Source organism: Rhagoletis pomonella, unplaced genomic scaffold (assembly GCF_013731165.1).
Source record: "Rhagoletis pomonella isolate Grant_MI unplaced genomic scaffold, Rhpom_1.0 Rhpom_scaffold_01152, whole genome shotgun sequence".
Lineage (NCBI taxonomy): Eukaryota > Metazoa > Arthropoda > Insecta > Diptera > Tephritidae > Rhagoletis > Rhagoletis pomonella.
In genome coordinates this window covers 775-12,568 of record NW_023459706.1, presented here as the reverse complement: position 1 = coordinate 12,568, position 11,794 = coordinate 775, and the positions used below count along the sequence as shown (strand labels likewise).

Here is an 11,794-nt window from a genome sequence, read left to right as displayed (position 1 = left end):
CTTTAAGTGTGTATGAGTGTGCGTTCGAATGTGAGGTTGACCAATAAATTTTACTAAATGCTGAATCAGCATGGCTGACAGGCATTTGAATGGATCGTAGACGTAATTAAAAAAGGCCTCAAATGAAACTATTGAGAAACAAATATTTTTCCGCATTTTTTCACAATAAACTTTTAAACGATCTCTGAGCAAATATATGACACGTGAAGTGTTAAGAGTGGCTCTGAAGACACCATCTATGTATGTATCTACTTATGTAAAAAAAAAAGTTTTTTTGCTTTCCACTCACCTGCTTGCCAAACGCGGGCGACAGTGACGGCGGTGGCGGCGATGCCGTACTAATGCGCGTCGGTGGCGTGTAGAGTATGCGATGCGATTCCATATTCAAGCGATCGAATGCCTTCTCCTCCAAATGAAATTCGTCCTCACTATTCGCCTCTTGAGGTACTACATCCGGATTTTTATCCTCCAAACTCGAATGACTGCCCAAATTGCGCGACAGCGGTTCGGCGCTGCCCTTATCCGCATCCGTTGTAGTGGTATCACTATTCGGACGACGCGTTGTTTTCGGACGTACACGCAGAAAGATTACTATGCAGATGGCTATCAGCACTACCGTACCGAAAATGCCCAGCAGTGCGCCGAGCAGTGGTGTAAGTTGTACCAGTACCGCTGTAGAGGAAGCTGTGCGCAATAGTGGCGCCGATAGTGTGCGTTCACGTACTCGATACGCCGATTTACTGGGACCCTGCGCATTCACCGCCGTGATGCGTATCACGAAGACCGAATCGCTGGGTAGTCGCTTCACTGTGAAATCGGCATACTTGTAAGAGGTGTTGTAGAGTATTTGGTTGGTGAGCTCGTCCTTGACTTGCACGTGAAAGTGCTGCGGTATGCCGCCATCGTAGCCGGGCATGCACTGGATTTGTATGGAGTTGGCGGTGGCGTTGTAGGCCGTGCAATTCTTCACTGGTTCGGGGAAGTCTGTGAGAAGGAAAAATTAAAAATAAATGCAGTTGAAGATAAAAAAAGGTACAGCTGAAACTTTAAAACTATTGAATGATGCAAACAGAAATCTCTAGACTCACTTACTCGGACACCTTAATAACTGCTGCTCTCCTTAAATAACAACAAAATCATCGACAGCTCGAGCGCACAACTAAATCATGCAGTAAGCTTACACTCAAATATGTGCCCAAAAAAATTCGCACAAAATAAACGCCTACATCGTTTAAGCCAAGGCGCACTTGAGCGCAACGCTGCTTGGCAGTTGCCAAAGTCACACTGCCTTTTAGGGTCAATAGCGCACTTGAGTGTGGCACAAAAAGCACGTCGAGTGATGGCTGAGAACATCTGAGCAACATTGCTGCCTACACATGCCACTGCCATCGCATGCCACACGGTAGTATATTAGATGCCTTGCACCTTAAACCATAAATGGTTAAGCGCAAAAAACAAAGACTGCTGCCGCCCTCCCCCTTGTTTTGCGGCATGCAATTGCGGTTTTTTGTTGTTTATTATTGTGTTTTACTTTTATTTCTCTAAGCACACTTAAGAGCTACTGCGCTTGAAAAAGATAAGCAAAAACAAAGTATGTACGTAGTTACGCAAAATGCAGTAAAAGTGTGCTTTTGTGTGTGTGTATGAATGAAGAAAGAAAGTAAAACAAAAAAGCTTACAAGTAGATAGACAAGCAGTAAAATTGAATCAGAAACCGACAAAACAAGCAGGAAAGTAACCGCACCAACAAGTAATGGCGAAGAATGGCAAAAAAAGGTATACATATACATGCATACCTAGAACTGAGTACGTGCTAGTGTGCGAGCAGAAAAACCAAGTAAGAAAATAGCTCATCGGAAAAGCCACATATAAGTGACTGGGACTCCCTACAGTAGCTTCCTTGGGAGACTCTTTGAAAACCACGATTGCAAAAAATCCGAGTCATAGAATGAAATATTAGCTAGAAGATCGAGAACATATTGAGTAGGTAGAGAAAAATGCCTATGTGAGGTACTCCTGAGGATAGTGTGCTATGTCCTATAGCATGGGACAAACATCTACTTTGAAGTAGGTCGAAACCCATTAGGGTTGTTGCATAGATACGCAGATGGCCTAGTTATCATGGACGAAGGGGATTCCATATCGACGGTCAGTGAAATATGCACTACAGCCTGCATTTAACGACGGGGCAAGTGGCCAGAAACGGATAGTCTGGTGGTTACCCTCTTTATGGTTTCTAAACTAGCTCTCACTAGAGATTTTTCGGGTATTATTTCGACTCTAAATTTCTTGGAAAAGAGAGGAAAATGAACTCTACAGCAGTAGTTAGAGCTATTTACCGCGATGGACTAATAACAGGCGGTTGACTCCAAGTCGTGTTCAGTATGGCTACCGTCTCAAACGACGTTGTAGGTACTTTTGGACAATCTACCTAAAGAAATCTATGTGAAAAGTGAGCTGCTCTCAGACATAGGATGGAAGCCATGGATCCATTCTGGACAGGGTCTGGGGGGTGTAGAAGTTGACTTTGACTTTAGCTTCGACATTTACTCTCCTGATAGAAGTGAGTGGGAACTTGGTATCATTCTAAGCGATGACGAAATAAAAATACGTATCATACGTACGATCGATCCAAAATGAACGTTGTATCATAAGCTGTTTTTGAGAGAGGTTTCTAGACTACCCATAACTGCAGATTATTCCTAGCTAAAGATTCGATCAATTTCTTTGGAGCGTGGAAGTATGCCGATACGGTGATAATTCGCGAAATAAAGATGCAGGTAAACACGCGATAAAGCAATTTTATTTTTCAGAGTTGAGGAAAGAGCTAGAGCGGCTACCAAAAATAGGTGGACGAATCTGCATACTTGTACTATTCGCCGCGACTGTTGTTCAGTTTCTTACTGAAATCGGTGGCCATATGACCGCCAGATTTAGAAATTTGCTTAATGATTTTTGTAGAAGCTATATACATATGTGAGAAAAAGTTATAATCTATTCCATTAATTTTCCCATGCGAATCTCCAAAAATTCGGAGGCAAATAGAAGCGTATCTAATTTCTGGAGGGCCACTTTTTTGAGACATTAGACTTGTGAGGTCTCGGGGTGCACTCGATCTAGAAGCAACCCAGCCCGTATGATATAATGGGTGCTTATCGCCATGCCTGACGAGAAGACAATGATGTCTATTAGGAAATGCCAGCGACCAGTAAGCTATTAACTTGACAGTCATATGTAATGTGGCTTGCATGAGGTCAGGTGTCGGTTTCCAACTGGGAATGTATGCGTGGCTACACTCTAGTGCATATAAAACAACAAAGTAAAAGTTATCGTAGGTATACCGAGAAGTACTTAGATTTTACCGCCTTTCTTTTATTTTACTTGCATTCTGCGGCTGGCTGCATTCCCGTAGTTGTAAAATGTACTTAGTTTGTTGGCGTGTTGTTCTGTTAGCTAGGCAAATACGCTTTCAAACACGCGCTTAGACACACACACACACACGAAAACTCCCATAGATGCATGCGTTTATTAAGCCAATGTAACACAAAGTTTTTATTACAAAGTGTTTGTTTTTTGTTTACTTTATTCGTTCTTTTCTTGTCCATATACACTCTCCCCCCACACAATTCGCTTCTGTTACAAAATATGTAGCAGTAACCCCCTAGAAACCAACACTTGTGGTCACTTGAGTTGTTAGTCTTAATTATCAAGGGTAGCTTGACTTGTACGCTTGCTTCGGTTTCACTTTTTTTTTTTTTTGTGAACAACACCTCACTTGGAAACTTACGCATACAAACATTGGTTTTTATTTGCGTTGGTTTGATAGTAAATATAAAAATAAATAAGCGGCGCTTTAAAAAAAGGGTTGCGAAACGCTTGATGCAAAAAAGCATAACAGATAACTGGGTGTTGTGAAGAGTAGGGAAAAGTGCTAGTTTGCCATCCAGCAACTTTGATCTTTGGAGAAAGAAAACGATAAGAAACTAGGTTAACTGCGATCAGTTAAATGATGGCTATGATGTGTTTAACTACACACACTCGGCTTACTCAGATGAAACAATTTCTTTAGAATCCTTTGTAAGTTTTTCTAATAAAAAATATAGCTTTTTTTCTCAAGTGGCTTTTGAAATTTATATGTCCTTTTTAAGAACAAAGTTTGTGTTTAACGGGCAGATACATTTTAACATTTAACATAATATATTATTAGAAAACGGCCCTTATGACGAAAAAGTCTCAAATCTGCAAAATGGAAGTCACCTAAAAGTTAATTATGAGTTAATTGATCACCACACTTTGGAAATAAACCTCTTTTTTTGGAATTCACTACATATACGATCGAAGGGAAAGGCTTTTTCTGAAACCACTGAGCTACAGTTTAGTGCCTAGTAAGGAATTCATGGAATTTGGTTTTTTACATGACTTTAAAATATACTCAAATTTTGACGAATACAGTGAGGGCTTTATTTCCTCTGCGCATTTCAACTGGATAGGGCGAAAGTTCTCCAAGGTTCCAAAGAAATAATCCTCAAGAAATCTTGTATTCCGGTCAATAAGGGGATATGGAATAAAATGAAATCCTTCTTAGCAGGGCCGGCAAGAGAAAATTCGGGCCCGGACTGGAAAATCACCGGCCCCTATACAAAAATTGTATTAATTTAACGGTATGTACTCCTAAGCGAATTGTAAAGGAGGTCAAAACCGAGAAATCCCTCCTATTGCTCTGAAATCAGGCCAAAGGGAGTACTCTTTTATTCCTCACGTTGGGAGATCGCCCTTCAAGTTCTAGTGGGTGATAATTTTCTTGAATGTATAGAGTCAGAAACAATCAGCACGAATCGGGATATATTTATAATAAAGGTGTATAACGAAGGAGCCATTATATTGTAAAAAAATAATAACAAGTTATGGTTCTGATATTTAAGGCCCCTTAAAAGACCTGGACCTGGGGGGATTCACCCCTTTCCCCCCTCCGTCTCGATGGGCCTGCTTCTTAGTAAGTCGTCGTTCTTGAAGAATAAAATTTGGGGAAGGTGCCAATCACTTTTTAAGCAATTAAAGAACGGCTAGAACACCACACCTACAAGCCAGAAGAAGAGGCGATGCAAAGGACACATGATGGTAGAAACAGGATGTACGAAACCTAAACTATTAGTGAAATCGCTGATGGCACGCTATCCGTTAGCAGCTCATGAATTGAAACTTATTACGGATGAAAGGAGGAAACCACTGAAAATAATTACGGGGTTCACTAAGGGTCGTATTGTATTACGTCAGAAGTTTTTTAGAGGTTGAATAAAATTTTAAGGGACTTGAAACCACCACTAACCATTGTTTAAGTGTGTGAAATTTAACAATATAACTTTTATGATACCTTGCGATCCCCTAAATATATCTTCAGCTGTTTAACGTTTACGACATAAAACAATACGACATTTACTACACCCTTTTGAATACCCCAATAATATGCATGCACATAGTACGCAGCGGAGTGCTACTTAGAGTTCTCGGAGAGGTACAGCTTCAGAGTCTGGAACTAGTAATAAATAAAGTATCAAGCAGAATGCTACAAACCATGAAAGGAACCAAAAGACGTGGTTTTCTCACATACACCGAAGGTTCGACAGATTTCGAGAGATTTTGACAAGTATAGAGACTTTTTAAAGTTTTAAATCTATTTTTAATATACAGATTAACTCAATTTGTCAAGTGTTTTTCTGCAATGAAATTCATGCAAAATTGAAACAGAAATTCTTACAATTGATTTATATCTCAAAAAGTGATTAATCAAAAATTTATGGACATTGCCAAATTGCGGTTAGTTCGGCAATAAGAAATACATACATATGAATATTGCACTTGACAATTACATGACATTCTTCATTCGGAGTCAAGTGCATGGAAGGCAAGGCAATGTAAAGCAGAAATAAAGCAAAAACCAATAAAGCAATAAACTTCTAAGTATCTCCGGGCAAAGAAAGTACAGTAAGCAATAAGCAAATAATAACAACAATAACAATTTTTAGACGAAATGATAGTTTTCAAATCACTTGCTAATTTCGCCTAGCAACCATCAGCAACATCAGCCAGCACTAAGAGGAAAAGGACGACAAGGACAATGACACTCTCGAGCGATAGTCCGCCACATGGCCAACCATGGCGTGCCGTTGCTGCCATAAGTGGTGAACAGTATTCTCAATTTGTGAAATTGCCAGCAAAAACTGTGAATTTTAAATTGTAAATATGCAAAATGAAAACAATTTGCAGACAATTGCTGCATATGCTGGAAAATGGAAATAAGTAAAAGTACATACATACATACATACATATATACGCAGTAGTTAGTAGAAAAATTCAACAAAACAGTTAAGTCACTGCAGTACTGTTGCAGTGTTTGTTGAATGCTTTCCGGTGTGGAGATACATTAGGGTGGTGCTTGAATTATAAATAACTAAATTTTGTACGAGGCACCCCTTTTACTTTTTTCTAGGTACAAAATAAATATGTTTATTTATGAAAATTTTAAAACAATTTTTATTTTTTTTCCGTTTTATTCCGACCAAAACAAGTTCAACGCGTATATAATTTGTCTTTCTAACCAAGTACTGTTTAGTATTGATCAGACTTGTCAGTTTAGTCATGAATCATACCACGAAAACACACAAACATATTACAATCTGAAAAAAAAAAAAAAAAAAAAAAAAGCGTTTTGAGCTCAGGAAGTCCACATAACTCTCCCCTGTATATAAGTTTTTCGTTATTTTTTCAAGACAAATATTTGTAAACCAGCGTTACAGAACTGCTGCACTTATTTAAAAAAAAATTTGGCTTTTCAATAATAATATAAAATTAGAATTTTGATATTTTAATGATCACCCTAAGAGATACATTTACATAGATATGTATGTACACACAACAATTACTGATGACATTTGCACAATTGAATCAGAGCACAAATGAAAGAGACAAGAGATTTGATGGTCTGCAAGTGTGTTTGAGTGCGTGAAGTTTTGCGGTATGCATGTATATGAGTGCATCAAAGATAAATATTCATGCTTTGAAAATTATCTTTATGATCTACTATCATAAAAACTGTACTAGAAAGAAAACAGTGGCCAAAGAAATCTTAAGAAAATGTAGAAAGTTATGAATATTGAAGAAGATTTTCCAATTTTTATTGTTCTTTTTTTGGAGTTAAAGAGGTTTCTGTAGAACTTAAACAACAAAAACTTAATAAGGTTTATTTTAAATTTTCGTAGTCGCCCATTGTGGCTGATTGGTTAGAGGTGTAGTCTACCACTCCGTAGCACCTGAGTTCGATCCCTGGTCCGAAAAGTTCTTTCTAACATGGACGCAGTTCGGCAGGTTATACCAAACCTCCGAGTGTATTTCTGCCTTGAAAATATTCTCACAAAAACCATTTGCCATTTGGAGGCTGCGTAAAATTGTAGACGTTTATCACAAATTGGAGGAGAAGCTCAGCCAAACACTTTGCAAAATTTTAAGCGCCAAAATATATATATTGCACTGCAGAACAAAATTCTGTTGAACAAAATATTTTAGCCGATTTTTATAGGATTTTTTACCGTAGAATCCGAATTTGGCCGTAAATATATTGGATTGGCTCTAGTTTTCGAGCAACTTAGGTTTAACCATACCACTTGCACTCGAATCGGCATCAGACTTGATGCGCCAGTTTGGGAATCTCCCTTTCAGTCACTTCGGAATACTTTATAATTTTAGTCATCTGGGTGCCACGACAGCACTGTTGAAAGAACTGGCTATGAATGAAGCCTTGAAGGCGTCTCACTGAGTACTTATTGGATGAATAGGACCAATTTGAATCAGAGAGGGGTGAGGAAGTCTGTACGGCCCACAAAGCCGTAGCTATCCCTAATTCTGATAGTTTTGAAATATCGTAGAGATTTTGCTGTTATAATCTGAATAGCCACAGCTATTTGAGGGATGATGAGGTACAATCAACTCTGTATTTTTTGGAAGCTGTTCCGATTTTACGAGGCTAGCTTTGAAACATCTCGTTTCTCATGTATTTCTCAAACAACCGTGAGAAACTTTCTGGTAATTAGCTGAATTTTTCGGGGTGGCATTACTCACTGGGATATTGAGAAAACCGCCAAAAACCTACCGATGGAGTCTGAGTATGTATTAAGTACGAGTTGGCACCGCATTAGCTTTGAAAACTGGTGTGAGAGAATGATTAATTTTTAATTGTGTGTGCTCACGTCTATGCCACTTATATGTATTTATGCCTATGACTAGCGTGTGTAACCCACAATTGACGTTCTGACATAACTTAATTTGCACAAAAAAGCTCCACATGGCATAAGTGCGAGCAGCAGGTTGCTACCCAATTGTAGCAATACTGAATTTTTAATTGAATTTTTTGAAACTGTGGTATGAATGACTGCAAAGTGCAGTCGAACAAGGACTGCAAAGATAATATAGTATGTGTGAATAATATGAGCAGTGAGTGTGGAAGTACACACATTTGATATTAAATCAAATAAAAAACTGATTTAAATTAAAAATAAAGTAATGAAATTAAAGCTGATATTTTTGTATGGGGACTTTGAATTCGAGTATTAAAGCTGGTGAAGAAATGAGTTAAGGATGAGGAAAAGATTTACTGGTAAGCACCGAGAATTTAAAGTAATCCCGAGATACTCCTCGAATTAGTTTTAGGGACTGTTCTATAGATTTGAGTAAAAAGTCGTCTTAGAATAAATTCCGAAGCTTTAAAAATTACCCCTAGGAAGTACTCGTATACGTATACGAATTCCAAAATAGTCCAATATCACGGACAGAAAAATTTACGGATATCCAGATTTTATGCATTGACATACGCATCATAAAATAGAAGGAATATTAACCGGCTATCCGGATTTATCCGTATACACGAATATACGAACGCATAACCGGATATTCGAATACATGTATAGTCTCAGCGTAGGACGTAATGGATTTTCGAATAAGGCGAACTTTTCCACAGAATTATATTCAATATTCTCTGATTAAAGAAATACACACGCACACATACACACAACTATTCTTATCTGAATACGCTATGCATATATACATATATGCGTCTAAGTACATTCAATATTCACAGCGTTTACTATTCACTCACCTGCCGGCTGTATGTGATACCAGCAGGGCTCACTGTGCCCCATCTCATTGCTGGCCATGCACGAGATTGCGCCAAAGCTGTCGTACGAATCTATGTGATAGCTGTAGACGTTATTGAGTGGTGGCGCCGTTGGCGGCTGTGTAGTCATTGCCCCTGCGCCCATTAGGCGGTGGTGTTGTTTCTTATGCTGCGCTGCCGTTAGCCGTTTGCGCTCGGCCAATTGAAATTGATTGCCATGCGGGAGCACTTCATGGGCAGCGCCTGCCACAATACCGCCACCGGCCATGCGGCCTTGTTGCTGATATTGATGCGCTAACATATGCTGTTGTTGTTGTTGTTGTTGTTGCCGGTTATCTAAATGATTTTTATGAATCATATTTGAATATACCATTTGTGTGTGCGGTCCATGCGCTGCATGCTGTTCTTCATACAACAACTGTTCCTCCTCCTGCTCTACTAAGTCGCGTTCATCCTCATCGTTCTCGCTGTCGTTGTTTTCCATCAACTCGCCATCATCATACTCATCGACATATTGAGTGGGCGGTATTGGTTCGTCGGCATCTTCGAAGCGTATGTTGGACGACCATCGGCCGTCCAAAACGCTGCTGGCAGCCGCAACACGTCCATGCCGACCAAGCAGAAATTTTTGTGCATGACCATGCTTCCGCTTGCCTCGCTGATAAAATCCGGCGGATGTGTGACCTCCAGCAGCTACAGCCGCAGCAGCTGCGCTATCCGGATACAGCAGTAGCGGCATAGTGGCCGGTGCTGTCGCCTGCGCTGCGGGCAATTCGATGAGCCTCTCCAGTGAGTTGTTGAAATGCCATCTGTAATTTAGATTATCAAGTGGATTCGAGTCCACTTGGCACGTAATATTGATGGTCTGTTTGAGTGCGGCGCGTATGGTGGTCGACTCAGCTTGGCATACGGGCGGGTCTGTGGGCAAAATATGTAAATCGTTAGAAATGCGTGTAAGTAGATGGCGGGCGACTGAGCAGATGCATAAATTAGATATGTATAGACTGTGCGCCTATTTAATTGAATATTAAATAACTATGTGTAGCTTTAGGGTATAGGCGGATGTAAAACATAAAATAATGCGTGATTTGGCGGATAAGCTGAAAATGATAGCAATGCTTTGGAATTTTGTAAACTATTGCTGATGAGGATGGAGGAGGGAAACAGCGGGAGGCACCATCAATGAGAGCGTCACAATATCTTACAAATTTGATATATATATTTTTTTGTAATTTTCCTTTACTTACATTTAACATCGAGGTACACTTCATTGCTGGACACACTGCCCTGTAAGTTGGTGGCACGACAGAAATATTGACCATGCGAAATTTTCGAGATGCCTTGCAGCACCAGCGTTTGATTGGAAATAATGACGCCGCGGGAGAGATGGAGTTGTTTGTCCTGAAATGTGAAAATTGAGATATTTTTAAAAGTTACTTAATTTGAATGCAGTTATTTAAAAATGCGGTTTTTGATTTGAAAACTTAATAAATTTTTTTGTAATTCAAAACTTATGCAAAAAATAAAAAATAACAAAAAAATTAAAAAAAAAAAAATTGTTCAAGCAACGATTTTTTTAGCCGTCGATCTGATTGTATTCTTAATGAGGCATTGTAAAAATCGATAATTCGCTTTACTGACACTTTTACTGCAATGTACAATACATGCATTCAAGAAGGAAATTTTCCTACTAAATAAATGGAAAGTGCAGAGTGCGTTGACCGACCCGTCTTATTTTCGAAGTCTCTGCATGCTTGATTTTGTGAGAGAGATCCTTGAGCGTATTATAGACAACGGTATAAATAAATTCCTTGAAGATTCAAGTGACCTATCACAAAATAAATTCATTTTGCGAAAGAGAGGGTCATATTGGCACAAAAAAAACTACATAAAAAATGGCGCAGAACGGTACAAAGCCAAACGTGAGCTAGGGATCAATTTGATAGCACTGGAAGAATTACTACCCTAAATATTGAAAGATAAAAATGCCAGGAAAGCAGCTATGCCAAATTGTCGAAAGGCAGTGAGAGCAAGTAGCTATGGGTGCTGGACAAACCGCTTAGTGCGAAATATGGAAGCGTGGATAAACCACGCTCACGGAGAGTTTCATATAACTCAGATGCTTATAGGTCGAGGTTTTTTCAAAGCTTTTACTTAAGAAAACCGTCTCCCGACGAAATACTAACCGGTAGTACCGGCGAGAATAGGTACAGGGCGATAGGAGTTTTAGTATCGAAAGCGTACTTCCTCCTTATTTTCGTTTATCCAAAATAAAATGATCTACTTAATGCGGTATGGGAGTAATAAAGCGAAATATGAAAACAACAAAAATAAGCTTTTAAGTACAAACTTAAAAACGTCCTTCCTAAATCAAAATTTCGTTTTTCTCTTGTTTTAGTTACATATCTGTCACATTTGTATCCTTACTGAAGCGAAAAAATATCCTTCCCTTACATAAATCCCTAAAGTTCCACTTGAAACTTTCAAAATAAGCTCCATACAATCGCCATAGAATTATTGTTGGATTGTAGAAAATGGCAAAAAATAGCATAACCAATTGCAGACAAAGGACATTGTTCCCCGCTGTAAATTCAACCCTTTTCAAACTATCCATCAGCTACTCAAGCCAAC

At 39.0% G+C, this 11,794-nt stretch overlaps 1 protein-coding gene across 1 annotated transcript; it reads right to left on the bottom strand.

The window, feature by feature from the left end:
* Positions 1-252: 252 nt before the first annotated feature.
* LOC118752004 lies at positions 253-10,564 on the bottom strand (the record flags this gene model as incomplete). Its single annotated transcript, XM_036486831.1, has 3 exons — positions 253-984; positions 9,146-10,081; positions 10,411-10,564. Coding segments are annotated over 3 exons (1,822 nt in total), but the record flags the coding sequence as incomplete, so codon positions are not given.
* Between the last annotated feature and the right edge of the window lie 1,230 nt (positions 10,565-11,794).